The sequence below is a fragment of the Acinonyx jubatus genome, chromosome A1, assembly GCF_027475565.1.
Source record: "Acinonyx jubatus isolate Ajub_Pintada_27869175 chromosome A1, VMU_Ajub_asm_v1.0, whole genome shotgun sequence".
Taxonomy (NCBI): domain Eukaryota; kingdom Metazoa; phylum Chordata; class Mammalia; order Carnivora; family Felidae; genus Acinonyx; species Acinonyx jubatus.
The window spans coordinates 120,208,980-120,226,093 of NC_069380.1; the positions used below are offsets into that span (position 1 = coordinate 120,208,980).

At 36.8% G+C, this 17,114-nt stretch overlaps 1 protein-coding gene across 4 annotated transcripts in view; it reads left to right on the top strand.

The window, feature by feature from the left end:
- Positions 1–17,114, top strand: part of RBM27 (RNA binding motif protein 27) — a 75,055-nt gene that overhangs the window by 45,750 nt on the left and 12,191 nt on the right. For all 4 annotated transcript variants that reach the window (XM_027042327.2, XM_027042335.2, XM_027042334.2 and 1 more), the window contains 7 exons: positions 3,188–3,484; positions 4,815–4,955; positions 9,893–10,012; positions 10,937–11,011; positions 11,152–11,316; positions 13,364–13,468; positions 13,552–13,743. In XM_027042327.2, the coding sequence (XP_026898128.1) occupies positions 3,188–3,484; positions 4,815–4,955; positions 9,893–10,012; positions 10,937–11,011; positions 11,152–11,316; positions 13,364–13,468; positions 13,552–13,743 (1,095 nt within the window). The remainder of the gene's footprint in view (positions 1–3,187; positions 3,485–4,814; positions 4,956–9,892; positions 10,013–10,936; positions 11,012–11,151; positions 11,317–13,363; positions 13,469–13,551; positions 13,744–17,114) is intronic.

Sequence of the window (17,114 nt, forward strand, 5' to 3'; positions counted from 1 at the left end):
AAGCTCCACTGTATAGCTCTATACCCAACTTTATGATGAAATTAAGCTGAATTTGTTTTTTGCCTTTTTTTTTTTTTTTTTTTAATTTCTTATCTGCAACCTCTTCCTGAAAGACATTGAGGATGGTTAGTATATTTTTATTCATGGTGCTATCTCTGGACAAAAGACTTTTAATCTGCTTTAGTATTCTAACTAGATAGGTAAGATTTTTGGTAATTTCTAAGGTAATTTTGTCTACTGAGTGACTTTGATATTGTAGTGAAAAAGTAATTGGTTAAGGATGGTTGTAATCTTGAGAATTTAGGCAGTGTAACATGTTATCTAACATCATGTGATTTGTAGTTTCTGTATTTTGCTGACTACTTGACACATATTCCAATTTATGCATTTGTGGTTGGGTGTTCCGGTGTAATTGAGAGTACTTGAAGTCCTTATTAATTTGCCATTTCACTCAGTTACCCCTGATGGTTAATGTTGGTTATGAAACCAAAATATGATTTATGTAACAATTTAAGAAAGTATTATGAGGGGGTACCTGGGTGGCTTAGTTGGTTAAGTATCTGACTTAGGCTCAGGTCATAATCTCACGGTTCGTGGGTTTGAGCCCCTTGTCAAGCTCTGTGCTGACAGCTCAGAGCCAGGAGCCTGCTTCAGATTCTGTGTCTCCCTCTCTCTCTGCTCCTCCCCTGCTCGTGCTCTGTCTCTTTCTCTCAAAAATAAATATAACATTAAAAATTTTAAAAAAATTACATGAAAAAAGGCACCACCCTTAGGTCACTGCAATAAATCCCTGTGCCCTTCACCCTTCAATCTCTGTACTCATCCAAAATGTGGAGGTGTGCTATACTGGACCAGCACTGTTGAAAACACTGGCTAAAAATGAGCATGATGATCAGGGTCCTGGCCTTCATGCAGCTGACCTTCTCAGAGAGCAGAGAGAGAATAAACAAGTAAAACAGGTTAAGTGCTATAAAGATAAATATAGTAAGGTAATTAAGTGATAGAGGGGGAAGGGAACTCAAGAAAAAGCACTCTGAGAGGTGACATTTAAGCTGAGACCTGAAGAAAGTAGTATGAGGGGGTGCCTGGGTGATCTCACGGTTCCTGAGTTTGAACCCGGCATCAGGCTCCATATTGACTTTGCAGAGCCTGCTTGGGATTCTCTGTCTCTCCCTCTCCCTCTCCGCCCTTCTCCCACTTGTGCTCACTCATTCTCTCTCTCTAAAAAATAAACTTAAAAAAAAAGTAGTATGAGGAAATTTGATATTTCAAAGAATTGAACCAAGGTACTCTTTTTGAAAGATTTTTAAGCAGTGTTTTTTCCTGAGTATAGTACGTGTTTAATTTTATAGATAATTGGAAATCCATTAAACAAAAGTGAAAAAACAAATCACCTGAATCTCACCATGTTGCAACAATAATTATTAATCTTTTGATGAACATACTGTATTTATATGGAAGAACACATCTATACACACACATAGACATGTTTTCTTTTTAAAAATACTTTACACACTTCAGGAATACAAAATCATATCAGATGTCTCTGCCTTTTTTCTCTTACGTGTTTTCTAGGTCATTATGGTTTATGGCATTTAGGAAAATTAGATGGCTTAATGTAATTTGGTATATTAGTCTTGTTGGATTGCCATAACAAATACGTATCAGAGACTAGGTGGCTTAAACAACATTTATTTTGGGGGAAGTCCGAAATCAGAGTGATGGCCTTTTTGGTTCCTGGTGAGGATTCTCTTTATGATGGCCACTTTCTTGCTGTGTCCTCAAATTTTGAAAGGGGAGAAAGAGCTCTTCCTATTCCTATAAGACCTCCAGTACCATCTGATTAGGGCCCCACACTTATGACCTCATTTAACTTTAATTACCTCCTAAAAGCCCTGTCTCCAAATGTAGTCACACAGTGAGTTAGAGTTTCAACATAAGAATTTGGGAGTGGGGCATAAATCAGTCTGTAGCAATAGGCCATAATTTACTTACTGTTCTTTGTGGTTGAGGATTTCTATTGTTTCTCTTGTCTTCTATAAAAACGGTGCTGTGGTGAGCCTCCTTGTTGGTAAACCTTTCGTTATCTTTTTATGATTCGTTGCTGAATTAAAGGGAATTTTAAGACTTTTTATTTGTGCTCTGCCAAATTGTTTGCCAAAAGGGTTGTGCCAGTTGATACTCCCACATGCACTGTGTTAAAGCCTGTCAACATTGTAATGTGGATCCATCAAAATGTTTTGAACCAGTTTCGTAAGTGAAAAATTATACTTGTTTTACTTTGCTTTTCTTTTTTTAAAATAAATTTTATTTATTTATTTATTTATTTATTTATTTATTTATTTATTTATTTAGAGTGTGAGCTGGGGAGGGGCAGAGGGGGTGGGGCGGGGGAAATCCCAAGCAGGCTTTGCAGTCAGCACAGAGCCGGACATTGGGCTCATACTCACAAAACTATGAGATTATGACATGAGTCAAAATCAAGAGTCAGGCACTTAACCCGCTGAGCCACCCAGGCGCCCCATTTGCTTTTTTAAATTACTACGTAGATTCTGATTTATATAGATCATTTGCAGGTTTTTTTGGATATGCCTATTGATTGTCTTCGCCCATTTTTTATGAAGCCATTTATAATAGTGCTTTTCCAAGCCATTGCTTGTCATGTATATCAAAAACAGTTCTTCTATTCATCATTTAGTTTAGGGTATATTTGGACTGACAGATTTTAAATTTTTATGTGGTAGAATTTACTACTGTTTGTCTTTATGGATCCTGTTTTTATAGGTATGCATAAAAAGATTTTCCAAACACTCAGATTGTACAGATATTCACCTTTTCTTCTTCTGTGTTTTTATTGTTTTTTTTTTGTTGTTGTTGTTATGGTAAAATATTTTCTTTCTCTGGAGTTTATTTGGATGTAGGATATCAGGGAGGGATCTAACAACTTTTCCCTCACTGGTTATGTAACATTACCAGGATTCTTTATTGAATAGTCTTTTTTGTATATAATTTGAAAAATATGCATATTATCTTTTAGGGTGACGGAGAACTGTACTTACAAAGCTTTCGGAATGGATTTCAGCAGGTTCTTTTCTATTCTGAAGTCTTTATCAATAATTTATTTGCATTTAACTGCTTATTAATTTGTTTGCTTTTTTTTGTTGCTTTTGTTTTTTTTTTCTTACAGGTTGCTTTTAAGGGAGATCCAGAAGCAGCCCTCATCCAGTATCTTACCAATGAGGAGGCCAGGAAAGCCATTTCCAGCACTGAAGCAGTTCTAAATAACCGGTTCATTCGAGTTCTGTGGCATAGGGAAAATAATGAGCAGCCTGCATTGCAGTCTCCAACACAGCTACTCCTGCAGCAACAGCAAACACTTAGTCACCTGTCGCAGCAGCACCACCATTTGCCACAGCACCTTCATCAGCAACAAGTGCTGGTGGCCCAGTCCCCTCCCTCAACGGTACATGGGGGTATCCAGAAGGTAATCTGCTGGTTCATAGACAAGGAAAAGTCCTCTGGTCCCACCCTCTAGATCATTGTCAATTTGCAGTCATTAAGTCTTCTACTTTAAAACTTCTCAGTTTGATCTGCAGACCAGCACCATCTTACCTCCTGAGAACCTATTAGACATGCAGTTTTTTGGACCTCACCTCAACTTAGAATCACTAGGGTTGGGGCTTAAGCATCTGTGTTTTAACAAGCTCTCCACTTGATTCTTACTGTAAAGTTTGACAAGTGCAATTCTGCTTCTACCAGAATTACTTGCCTGAATACAAATTCTTGGATCTTAGCACCCACAAGTTACAGTCAGTCTGTAGAAATGTGGCCCATAAATCTACATGTTTAAAGGAATACTCTTAGTGATTCTTCTCAACACTAAAGTATAATAACTGTCCACTACCAGACAACTCTGAATCTAGAACTTCTTCTTTGTTTTGTGTTAGACTCAGTCATCCTTGTACCCACTCTTTTGTCTGACTTTTTTCCATGTAGAAAACTCTTTAAAAGCTTTAAAAATTGAAATGTAAGCTCCGAGAAAATAGGATTTTGCCTGTTTTATACCTTCTGTCTCTTGTGTCTAAAACAAGGCTTGGCACATGTTGCTCAAACTATACTTGAATGAACAGATTAAGGAAGTAAAGAAAAAACCACTATGCATTAGTGCCATTCCCATATTGATGGTAATGCTAATCTTTTCCTAGGTGTTCTCTTGTTTGAATTAAATGCATTCAGGTTTTTTTTTTAAAGTATTACCATATGTAATCTTAAGTCCAATCATTATCCTTTTTATGTGCACTTCAGCCTCCATTTTTTTTGTCTAGGTCCCACTTCATGTTAGAGCCCAGAGGCAGGTGCTTCCCCTGGATGTAGGCTGAATGGTGTACAAGAGTGATACGGTCATGTTTGTGATCCATTAGACTGTGTTCTGTTAATGCAGCCCAAGATTGCACTGTGTTCTTGGGGTGTCCATATCACACTGTTATTGATATTAAGCTACTATCATTTAGAAGCCCCAGATCCTTCAAAGCATTACATATTAAAGGGAACATTTTAAAAATTAGTAGAACTTGTTTTCTGTATGAGTTTATATCCATATGCATGCATTTTGTTATGACATATTTCAGACATCCATAGAATAGATAATATGCAATCATTTGAATATCTACCACTTAAAAACTTAGAGGTGATAGAAGCACTCTCCCTTCTCATTTCTTTATTTTCTTCCCCAGGGTAATCACTAGCCTGAATTTGTATCATTCCTGGGCATTTTTAAAACTTTTACCACTTATGTGTTTATTTTGTGTATGCAGATGATGAGTAAACCACAGACATCCGGCGCATATGTTCTTAACAAAGTTCCTGTTAAACATCGCCTTGGACACGCAAGTGGTAACCAGAGTGATGCATCACACGTGTTGAATCAGTCAGGTGGTGCTGGAGAGGATTGCCAGGTATGTATTTCTGTGACCCTCTGATTCATTAATTACTCAGTCTGTCTACCTATTTATAATTTTTAATGTTTATTTTCGAGAAACAGAGAGAGACGAAGTGAGCAGGGGAGGGGCAGAGAGAGAGAGGGAGACCCTGAATCTGAAGTAGGCTCTGGGCTCTGAGCTGTCAGCGCAGAGCCCAACACAGGGCTCCAACTCACAGTGAGATCATGACCTGAGCCAAAGCTGGATGCTTAACCAGCTGAGCCACCCAGGTGCCGCGATCCTCAAATATATTTAAAATTGTTTAGTGACACAGAGAAATTAACAACTTAACTTTCATCCAGATTTGTAATGTCTTGTTTCTTCACTTGAGGTAAATGTGACAGCTAACCTGAATGTGGAAGGTATACTTGCCTAATTTCCATGATACGGCCAGAAATTGGCTAAATTTTTTTTTCTATTCAAAGCTAAGTAGGAGTTTGAGAATTTTAGAAGAATATAGTGAAGAAGATTCTATCCTAATCAAAACTTTGAAATGTATCTTAAGTAGTTTGTTTTGCTTTTAGGAATATATCTGTACAGTGACTTTGCACAATGGTGATTATTTCAAAGAGGGCTTGGAAAATTCTGAAAACGATCAAGGCCGGTGGGGGGAGTGCTTAACCCTACTAGCCATAATAAGAGTATTATGAAGTCTATGTAACTAAGTCAGTTAGTACTGGCACATGAAGAGATAGACCAGTGAAATAGAGTAAAAGATGAGAAATAGACTCATTTGCAAATAGGAGTTTATTAGATGTCAAAGAGTATCTCAGGTCAGTGGGGAGAATATGGACTTTTTGATAAATGTATTTGGATAACTGAATAGCCGTGTAGAAAAGATAAAACTAGATCCATTTTTCAAATTACATAATAAACTAGGATAATTTCCAAAAAGATCTGAGAATTTAGATGCTGATGGAAATGCTAAATGTTACAACCCCCATGAAAGCAAATTTGGCAGTGTCTGGCAAAATTATATATGCATTTATTCTAAATCAGTAACCCTCCTTTTCAGAATGTATGCCAAAAGTACATTTGTCAAACTACGAAAAAATATACGTACCAGGCTAGTAAGTGTAGACTATAATAGCAAAAGACTGGAAACAATCCAGATGTCCATCATTAGGGGACTAGTTAATTTAAAATGCAGTACAGTAGCAAAAGTGCAACTTTACAACAGAATGAGGAATATCTTCATATGTACTATGAGGTGATCATGAGGCTGTATTAGGTAAAAAAAAAAAAAAAAAAGTACAATGGTACAAAACATATATAGGCAGCCACTGTTAATGTAAGTAAGTAGGGCCATTGAACACCTAAGTATTTGATTAATAGCAGAAACAAAAAATCCTAAAATTAATTAAAAAAAATTTCTTTTAGTTCCTAAAATTTAAATCTTGGTGGTTACAGCAAGGATGGAAAAAACTAGACAACTTTGACTATGTCTTATTTTGTAGATTTGTCTTAGAACCATGTAAATGCTGTGTTCAGTCATAAAATGAAAAGAGTAATGTCTAAGAATTGAAAAGTGAAACAAATGAAGTAATATGTTTGCATAGAGAGTACCTTTTACATTTTTTACAGTTTATTTATTTGAGAGAGACATTGTGAGCAGGGGAGAGGCAGAGAGGGAGAGAATGAATCCCACACTGATTGCGCAGACCCTGACTTGACCTCATGAACCACGAGATCATGACCTGAGCCAAAATGAAGAGTCAGATACTTAACTGACTGTGCCACCCAGGTGCCCCTAGAGAGTACTTTAAAATACAGCTATTTGAATATATATTCCTAATGAGATGAACCCTGAGTTCAAAAAAACAATTTTAAAAAGTATTTTTCAGCAATAATGTTATTCTGAAACAGTTTGTGAGCATTGTAGGATAAATCAAATGAAAAGTTATATTGGTGTCACTGACAAGTGCGATTTTCAATGTGGTGGAAAAGATGTGTATGGTAGGTTAAGTGAAAACACTGTAGTCCTATGTTTGAATTGAAAGTATGGTAGATCCTTGAACAACATGGGTTTGAATTGTGCAGATCACCTAAACATGGATTTTTAAAATAAATACAGCACAGGACTGTAAATGTATTTTCTCTTAGGATTTGCTTAACATTTTCTTTTCTGTAGCGTCTTAGAAGAATACAGTATATAAAACATGTAACATAAAAAGTACGTGTTAATTGACTGTTTATGTTATCGGTAAGGCTTTTGGTTAGCAGTAGGCAATTAAGTTTTGGGGAAGTCAGAAGTTAAATATGTGGATTTTTGATTCTTGGGGTCCGTGCCCCTTAACCCCTGAGTTATTCAAGGATCAGCTGTATTGATACACATTCACATACTGTTTTATCATAAAAAATAATAAGCAGTAAAAAGCTCCAAAACATTTCTTAATTCTATTCACTGAAAAGGTTGAGAAATAATAATCAGTCCAAGGGTAATTACCCCCTGCCCCCTCCCAGGCACTCAGAGGAACCAAGGGTTTTTTGAAGAAATGGCTGTCTGCAGATCTGGGGCTGGCAGTATTCCAGATGGCCCTAGAATTACTTTGTTCAACCAGAAAACAAAGTTGTCAACAATTTCTGGAATCCTGTCAAAAGATTGAGAAGATGTTATAAAGGCTCTAGATCTACTAATTTGAAGGAAATTCAGAGGACACAGAAACATGTTATGGGGTATCATAGAATTTTGTGGTGAACACAAATTCACAGGATAAATGACCTGATTTCTTCAAAAAGCAGTTTGCAAGGAAAAGAAAGAGATGAGAAAGGAAATGGTATCAAAAGAGACTTTAAAGAGATATAACCAGTTCCTGTAGAAGAACCTTCATAGAGCCCAATTCAAATGGCAGAAAATGTTTAGAAAATTATAATACAATCTTGGGGCACCCTGGGTGGCTCAGTCGTTAAGTGTCTGACTTCAGCTCAGGTCATGATCTCACAGTTCGTGGGTTTGAGCCCCGCACCTGGCTCTGTGCTGACAGCTCGGAGCCTGGAGCCTGCTTTGAATTCTCTGTCCCCCTCTCTCTCTGCCCCTCCCCCATTCACCCTCTGTCTCTCTGTCTCAAAAATAAACACTAAAAAAAATTATAATACAATCATGAGATGTGATTGTCTAATGATAGTAAGGAGTTGTTATAAGTGTGATGATGGTATTGTGGTTATGTTTTAAAAAGAATGGAGTCCTTATTTTTTTAGAGATACAACTGAATATTTACATGTAAAACATAGAAACACAGTGTTTGATATGAATGTGGAGTTAGGGATTTAGGTAAAACAAAAGTATAGTAGTCTCCCCTTATCTGTGAGGATACTTTCTAAGACTCCCATTAGATGCGTGACACCATAGATAGTACCAAATCCCGTATATATTATGTTTTTTCTTGTGCATACCCGTAATATGGGTACATACCCATAATAAAGTTTAACTTATAAATTAGGCACAATAAGAGATGCACAATGATAATATTAAAATGGAATAGTTATAACAATATACTTTAATAAAGGAGAAGTCACTGAAAATACTGTACCATATTCATCCTTCTTGTGATGATGTGAGATGATAAAATAAATGCCTCCAGATAAGGTGAAGTGAGGTGAATAATATAGGCAGTGTGATGTATTGTTAGGCTTCTAATGACCTCCTGATGAGTCAGAAGGAGGGTCATCTGTTTCTGGGCCACAGTTGAGCTTGGGTAACAAACCGTGGAAAGCCAAACTGGATAAGGGGGAACTACTCTATTTTATGTCCTGATAATTGTTGGTGCTTAGTGATGGGTACATCACCTTTGTAGTATAACTGTTGTTTCAAAAATTCTATTATGAAAAGATAGCAAAACAAAGATAGTTACAGATTTGGAAGTCAGACAGCCCTATTTGACTTGACCTGCCTCTTACTAGCTGTATTAGATAACTTGGGAGCATTGGTTTCCTTTTCAATAAGTTGCTCTGGGGATTAAAAAAATTTCATGTTAGTAAAGCATGGAAGGGGAGTGTTAAGTACATACTAAGTGCTCAGTAAATTGTAGGTGTTGCCATTTGTGTTAGGAAAGACTTGAACCAGAGAGATTATACTGTGCCATGTAGCTCTGCTATGCCTTAAAAAAGGGAAGATTAACTGGAGAGTGGTCTGTTCAGAACAGGAAAGGAATCTAAATACCAAAACAACCAGAGCAAAAATGGCCACCACTTTGCTTGCAAAGTCAGACCTGTGAGCTAACTACTTGTTTTATGTTTGATTATAAACTCATATAGCATTTGATTTAAATAGATTCTGATGAGGAAGTACTTTAATCCTGTGTTAGGTGATTTGGATCAGGGTTTAAAGAAATAGGAATAATTCTATGACCAGATGTCTTAATTAGTCTTAACTTAGAAGGAGGGAAAAGTAGAATGAGACTAAAGATGTAATTGGTAAAGAGGCTGCAGTCATTGCTGTTAGCCAGGTTAGAAAGGGACTTGTATTTTTAACTGTTTGAATAGTGTTCCTGTTTTTTTCTGTGTTCAGTCATGATTCTGAATTGTGGATTTGTTTTTGTTTTTGTCTTGATTCATCGCGGTCACAAGAGTTGGTTTGTTGGAAGTTCTTAATCTGTGAAATTGTTGAATGAGAGGACAGTAAGGCTTCGCTATGAGTACAGGCCTGCTCCTAGATAAAAGTGGCTGTGGTTCCTTTTTCTCAATTAAGAAAATGGAAGAAGAAGGATGTGATTGCGTTCAGAAACATTATTGCTAAAATTTTGTTTTTGTATTTGAATTACAGTTGAATTTATGTATATATAAAAACCAGTTATATAAATGAAGTTTTTAAAGTAAACTTTAACTCCTGAACCAAAAGAAATACATGCAGTCTTTCTAAAAAATTACCTTAAAGCGTTTCTAATATTTAATTTAATTATACTTGTGTTTCATAGATATTTTCAGCTCCAGGCCATCCAAAAATGATTTACAGCTCCTCAAACTTAAAGACGCCTTCAAAACTTTGTTCAGGGTCTAAATCTCATGATGTTCAAGAAGTTCTTAAAAAGAAACAGGTAACAGCCTTGATTCTAATTTCCTTAAAGAGGGAAGGACCCATTGAATTCTTAAGCGATTTTATTAACACATTTGAATAGTTCATGTTCTAGAACTACATTATGTTTAGCTGCTTCTCGATGGAGTGTACATTTGAAAAAAAAAGGTGAACAGACAAAAAAGTATTTTGCAGTTGCCTTGCAGAGGCTACATCAAGAACAAGGAAGGATTTTTTTCTATGTAAAAATAAATAGCACTGAGTTGTCCTGTTTTTTTTTTTCTCCAAGGTGAAGAACCAGTTTTATTTCATTATTTCTTCTTTTAATTCCTCTTTTGCTTTTGTAGGTTAGTGTTTTGTATAAAGTATAATGTTTATGTAATTGGTATTCATATGACTTCTGAGTTTCATTGTTATCTTAGATATAAACTCATATAGACGATTTTAAATCAAATAGATATTTATAGGTATTATTTCCATATAATTGGAGATTTGATTAGCAGAGGGGTGGGAGGCAATATTTTCCTGGCAAAAATCCGTAGAATTTGCCATCATTTCTGTCCTCCAGCCTGCATCTCACATTTATTAAACTTTAAACTTGAAAAATCAGGGATGGCTTATTACATTGGCAAGTAGAAACAGCCCTTGTTTTTCCTCATACGTACATTCAGGTCACTCAAGAATAAATGTCATAGATACAGCTAATTAGGAGTTAGCCTTTTAAATATTTTTAAAAGTACACTTAGAAATTTTAACTCTTCCATAGAAAATGTAATTAAAGGTTTCATTTCTGGTTTCATCTGTTTTTTGATTAGGAGTGAAATTTGTCTTGTATAGCATAGGGATGATCCAGAAGAAAATGAGTTGTTCATGTATCAAATGTTTGCAAGTATATCATTGGCAAATATTGTTATCTCTTACTAATTTTTTAAATGTATTCATATAGGAAGCAATGAAGCTACAGCAAGATATGAGGAAAAAGAGGCAAGAAGTGCTAGAAAAACAAATAGAATGCCAAAAGGTAAGACAAGAGCTCATTTGCCTGCTGGAATTGTTTTCTGCAATGGATTTTATAGCTATTCCTCTTAGTAAAGTTGATAAGGGTTAGTTATAGTAAAAGTTACTAGGCATAGTTTTTACTTTTTTCTGTTTATTTTATAGATGCTAATATCTAAGCTAGAAAAGAACAAAAACATGAAACCAGAAGAAAGAGCAAATATAATGAAGACTTTGAAAGAGCTTGGAGAAAAGATCTCGCAACTGAAAGATGAATTAAAAACATCTTCCGCAGTCTCCACACCATCTAAAGTTAAGACAAAAACAGAGGTATGTATTTGCATTTTCCATTCAGCATAGGGTTGTTGAACATCTGTTATATGTTTGGTGCTTTGAAGTACAGTGGAACCCTTAGGTAACTAATAGTATAACAGGGAGACAGTAAAAATTTTAAATGTTCCTATAGATGCTGTGTCTTGTCTTTGAAAGAGGTGCTAATACCTTGTTTGAACAAAGATATGTTTATTATTATTATGTTTATTAACTGAATTTATGGTTTCCTTTCCTAAATATGAAATTGTTAGAGTGATGGCAAAAAAAGTGATATTTCCTATTTCAGCAATTGTTTTTCTAATTCTGTAATACAGTGAAACCATTCCTTTTAATATTCAAAAGGTATCATTGGCTTTAATACAGGTAAAAATGCCTTAAATAATATGGGTAAAAATCCACTTAAAGTTCCAAATCCACTTAAGTCTCTTTTTTTAAAAATACTTTTTTTAATGTTTGTTTGTTTGTTTGTTTGTTTATTTATTTATTTATTTATTTAATTTTTTTTTCCACGTTTTTATTTATTTTTGGGACAGAGAGAGACATAGCATGAACAGGGGAGGGGCAGAGAGAGAGGGAGACACAGAATCGGAAACAGGCTCCAGGCTCCGAGCCATCAGCCCAGAGCCTGACGCGGGGCTCGAACTCACGGACCGTGAGATGGTGACCTGGCTGAAGTCGGGCGCTTAACCGACTGCGCCACCCAGGCGCCCCTTAATGTTTATTTTTGAGAGAGAGAGAGAGAAAGACAAGAGTGTGAGCGGGCAAGGGGTAGAGAGAGGGAGACTCAGAATCTCCAGGAGGCTCCAGTCTCTGAGATGTCAGCACAGAGCCCAGTGCGGGGCTCAAACCCACGAACTGCGAGATCACTACCCGAGCCAAAGTTGGACACTCAACCGACTGAGCCACCCAGGTGCCCTACGTCTCATTTTATTAATTGTCATTTGTTTCCTTACCTAGGAGAATAGTTACTTTATACAGTGATTACATTATACCACAGCTCTGTCATGGAATTAAAAAAAATTTTTTTTAAAGATTTTATTTTTAAGTAATCTTGACATCCAACATGGGGCTCAAACTCACACCCCGAGATCAAGAGTCACATGCCCTTCTTGACTGAGTCAGCCAGGCACCCCTCTGTAGTGGAATTTTAATTTCTAGTCCTTCGAGAACTCAAAATAATAAATTTGTCAGATATATAGAGTGCACATTTTTATATCCAATATTATAATACATTTGAAGTTGTGGTTCTGTATTACTAGAGGGATATAAAGTATTTCTTCAAGATTGTATTGAAAAAGTTTAATAAAAAATATTTTTAGTGAAATTTCCCCCAATTATAGAAGGAACATAACGAACATTTTAAAAATTGAAGAGAGGGACGCCTGGGTGGCCCAGTTGGCTGGATGTCTGACTGTCGATTTTGGCTCAGGTCATGATCTCATGGCTCACTTAGTGAGACGGAGCCCTTTGTCGGGTTCTGCACTGGCAGCGTGGGGCTTGCTTGGGATATTCTCTCCCCCCCCCCCCCCCCCACTCACAAAATAAATAAATTAAAAAAATTTTAAGACAATATGGGAGTAAAAATTAGTCTCACAGTCACACCATCTAAAGACAGATAGTTTGCCCCTCACACACACAAAAAGAGTGCAGTATTGTAGAGTTCAAATCTGAAAGCAGTTATGTAGATGTTATTTATGTTTTTATTATTAATTTTTCCTGTGTATATATTTTGCTTCCATTGAGTTTGATTTATGGCTCTTTATTATTAGAAAATTATTCTCAGCTCCCTTTTCTCATTTGACTGTTTCCAGAGTCTGATTTTTAAGCCATCTTAAGCAGTAATACTGCTTCTTCTTTTTACTGATTTCAGTATATTCTCTGTATGTTTTCATACAGTGAACCTTCCTTTAAACACTCCAGTTTATTGCATCCTCTCATTCTCCTTTTGCCAAAAGAGATGTTATGTCATTCTTTAAGTATGATATTCTGAATAAGATCTTGGAAGTTATCTAACAAATACATTTTTACTCTTAATTTTCCAAAGGCTCAGAAAGAACTATTAGATACTGAACTGGACCTTCATAAGAGGCTATCCTCAGGAGAAGACACAACAGAGTTACGGAAAAAACTCAGTCAGTTACAGGTTGAGGTGAGATTTAAGAGGTTCTTAAGAGGTTCTTCCACGGTTCTTCCTAGAATGTATATTATATTCTGCCTTTTGTTGTTATTCAGGCTGCACGATTAGGCATTTTACCTGTGGGTCGAGGAAAGACTATGTCCTCTCAAGGTCGAGGAAGAGGCCGAGGCCGTGGAGGAAGAGGAAGGGGCTCGCTGAATCACATGGTGGTGGACCACCGCCCCAAAGCACTAACAGTAGGGGGATTCATTGAGGAAGAAAAAGATGAATTGCTTCAACATTTCTCAGTAAGTTTTTAAAGTTGGCAGATATCCACTCTAAAAGCACTGTATTCAGCATTTTCTTGCATGCTGTATAAGTGTCAAATGTTTTATAGATTAGAAAATCAAGTTGTAAAAAATGGGTATTAGCAAACTCTTATTAATATATTTGAAGGTCAAGAAGCAGGTCATACTTTATAATTCCATAATAGCCCACATAAATGCATTTGTAGTGACAAGTTGTTCTAAAGCAAATATTTGATTTTTGTTTTAGGGTTATTACATGGTTTACCAGGTGTTCATAGTCAATAAGTGAAAATGATCTGGGACGAAGGCAGAATTCAAAGCAAGAATTTATTAGGATAAGAGACATGTATAGTTATGTTCTGTATACAAGGGCAACCACTTTTAGATAAACATGCAAGTAGAGATTTGCTACAGGTAACTGTCTTTAATTTGCTTCATAAACAGAGTATATCTTCTCTCCAGTCACTCATTCATCCAATTAAATATTGAGTGTTACTTGTGATAGAGCATTTTCATACATGATCTCATTTAATCTTAAATAACTGTATAAAGTGCATGTGAAATCCCATGTGTACATACAGGGAAAACTCATGTTTAAAACTTAAAAGTGAGTCATACATATAAAAAGATCGTTAAGTAAGTGTCAGAACCAAGATAAAAATACAGTTTACTGTTAATATCTGGGATCCCTATTCCTCAAACAACTTTTGTTTTAAATTTTTATTTTACTTATTTATTTAAATTTTTATTTTAATGTTTTTATTTTATTTTGGAGAGAGAGAAAGAGACAGAGTGCAAGTGGAGAAGGGGCAGAGAGAGAGAGAGACACAGAATTTGAAGCAGGCTCTAGGCTCAGAGCCCAACGCTGGGTTTGAACCCGTGAACCGTGAGATCATGGCCTGAGCTGAAGTCGGACACTAAACCGACTGAGCCACCCAGGCGCCCTGACTCAACTTCTTTGAGAGAAAACATTTTCAGCCCTATTAAGTATTAAAGATGATGAAGGAAATATTTTTACTTGTTTTTTACTGTTTATTTATATTTGAGAGAGAGACTGTGTGTGAGCGAGGGAGGGGCAGAGAGAGGGAGACAGAATCTAAAGCAGGCTCTAGGCTCTGAGCTATCAGCATAGAGACCGACACGGGGCTCAAACTCATGAGCCACCAATATCATGACCTGAGCCAAAGTCAGATGCTTAACCACCTGAGCCACCCAGGAGCCCCGATGGTGAAGGAAATCTTAAAGAGCAAGACTTCACTCTGAGTTTGACACCCCTTAGTTCTTTTTCTCCCTGACTTTAGAGAATGGTGGGTTGTTATATAGTGTCCAGATTTGAGAACTGTGCTGGCAGTACTCTGTTCACTGTTGAGGCAGTTTCATTCACCAGTTTGACCTACACACACACACACACACACACACACACACACACACACACTTTTTGTAAAGTGGGAGACCAGCTTTATGTATTTATTTATTTTAAATGTTTATTTTTGAGAGAGAGAGAGAGAGAAAACGTGCATCCACATGAGTGGGGAGGGATGGAGAGAAAGGGAGACAGGATCCAAAACAGGAAGAGTTACTTATACTAAATGTTTAGAATACTTGAGCTGCGCTTAGACATTTTCAAGTAGCATGCATCAGTTAACTGTAAGATTTTTGAACTGTGGTGTATGGTTTAGCCGTTGTACTCCATGATACAGGGTGGAACTTGATTTTTTTTTTTTTCTTCTTTCTGATTATGGAGGTAATACACACATCTCAGGATGTGTTTGGCTTCAAGTAAAAGATAACTTGGGAAATAGGAAGATTTATTTTCTGTCCTTTCATGAAATTTAGAGTTAGGGAGGTTTTAGGTTTAATTAATTCAGAAACTGAGCCACACAGGTTCTTTTCATAGGTCTCCTCTGCCTAGTATGTTGGCTTTGTTCTTAGGCATTTTTCTTCATGGTGTGATAGCAACCACAAACATCATGGCCTGTAAAAAGAATGTCCAAAGGCTTAAGGTAACAGTACCTTTCTCATGACATTTTAAAAAATCATGAGAGGGGTGCCTGGGTGGCTCAGTCAGTTAAGCGTCCGACTTCAGCTCAGGTCACGATCTCACGTTCTGTGAGTTCGAGCCCCGCGTCGGGCTCTGGGCTGATGGCTCAGAGCCTGGAGCCTGCTTCCGGTTCTGTGTCTCCCTCCCTCTCTGCCCCGCTCCCGTTCATGCTCTGTCTCTCTCTGTCTCAAAATAAATAAACGTTAAAAAAAAAAAAATTAAAAAAAAAAATCATGAGAGATAACCTTCCCAGAAAGTGTCCCTGTTTCAACCCTCACCCTTCTCCACCCTCACCCTACCCCTGACATATACCACTCTTACTTAGCAGATGTGCCTCATGTGTCTTAGCCAGAATTGTCCCTTACCCGTTTGTAAACTAATCCTTGTTGAGGAAAACGGTTACCATTATTGAATTAAACCTGTCATGGTTCCATATGCCACTTGACCAGTGATGAAAATCAGGGTCCAGTAGAATGGAAGGAGATCAAGTAGTTGTTGGTTTAAACAACTAAGACAATGTCTTTTTTAAAGTTTTTATTTAAATTTCAGTTAACATACAGTGTAGTATAGTTTTTGGTGTATAGTATAGGGATTCAGCACTTCCCGTGTATCACCAAGTGCTTGTCACACCAAGTGCGCTCCTTAATCCACATCACTGAGTTAAACCATTCCCCTCTGGTAACCATCCGTTCTCTACAGTTAAGAGTCTGTCTCTCAGTGTGCCCCTCTCTCTCTCTCTCTCTCTCTCTCTCTCTCTTCCTTTGCTCTCTTGTTTTGTTTCTTAAATTCCACTTATGAGTGAAGTCATATGGCATTTGTCTTTTTGCTGCCTTCCTTTGCTCAGCACAGCTGAGCCGCACAACTCTGGCTCTATCCATGTTGTTTCAGATGGCAAGGTTTCATTCTTTATTATAACTGAATAATAATCCATTAATATTCCATTGGAATGTTCTTTATCCATTCATCAGCCGATGGACACTTGGGCTGTTTCCATAATTTGGCTATTGTAATACTGCTATAAATTTTGGAATACATGTATCCCTTTGAATTAGTATTTTTGTATTCTTTGTGTAAATACCCAGTGGTGTGATTGCTGGATCGTAGGGTAGTTGTATTTTGGGGGGAGGGCTGGTAGTTTTATTTTTAACTTTTTGAGGAACCTCCATACTGTTTTCCACAGTGACTGCTCCAGTTTGCATTCCCACCAGCAGTGCAAGATGTTCCCCCTTTATCACATCCTTGCCAAGACTTGTTCTTTCTTCTTTTGTTGATTTTAGCCATTCTGACAGGTGTGAGGTAACATCTCATTGTAGTTTTGATTTATATTTCC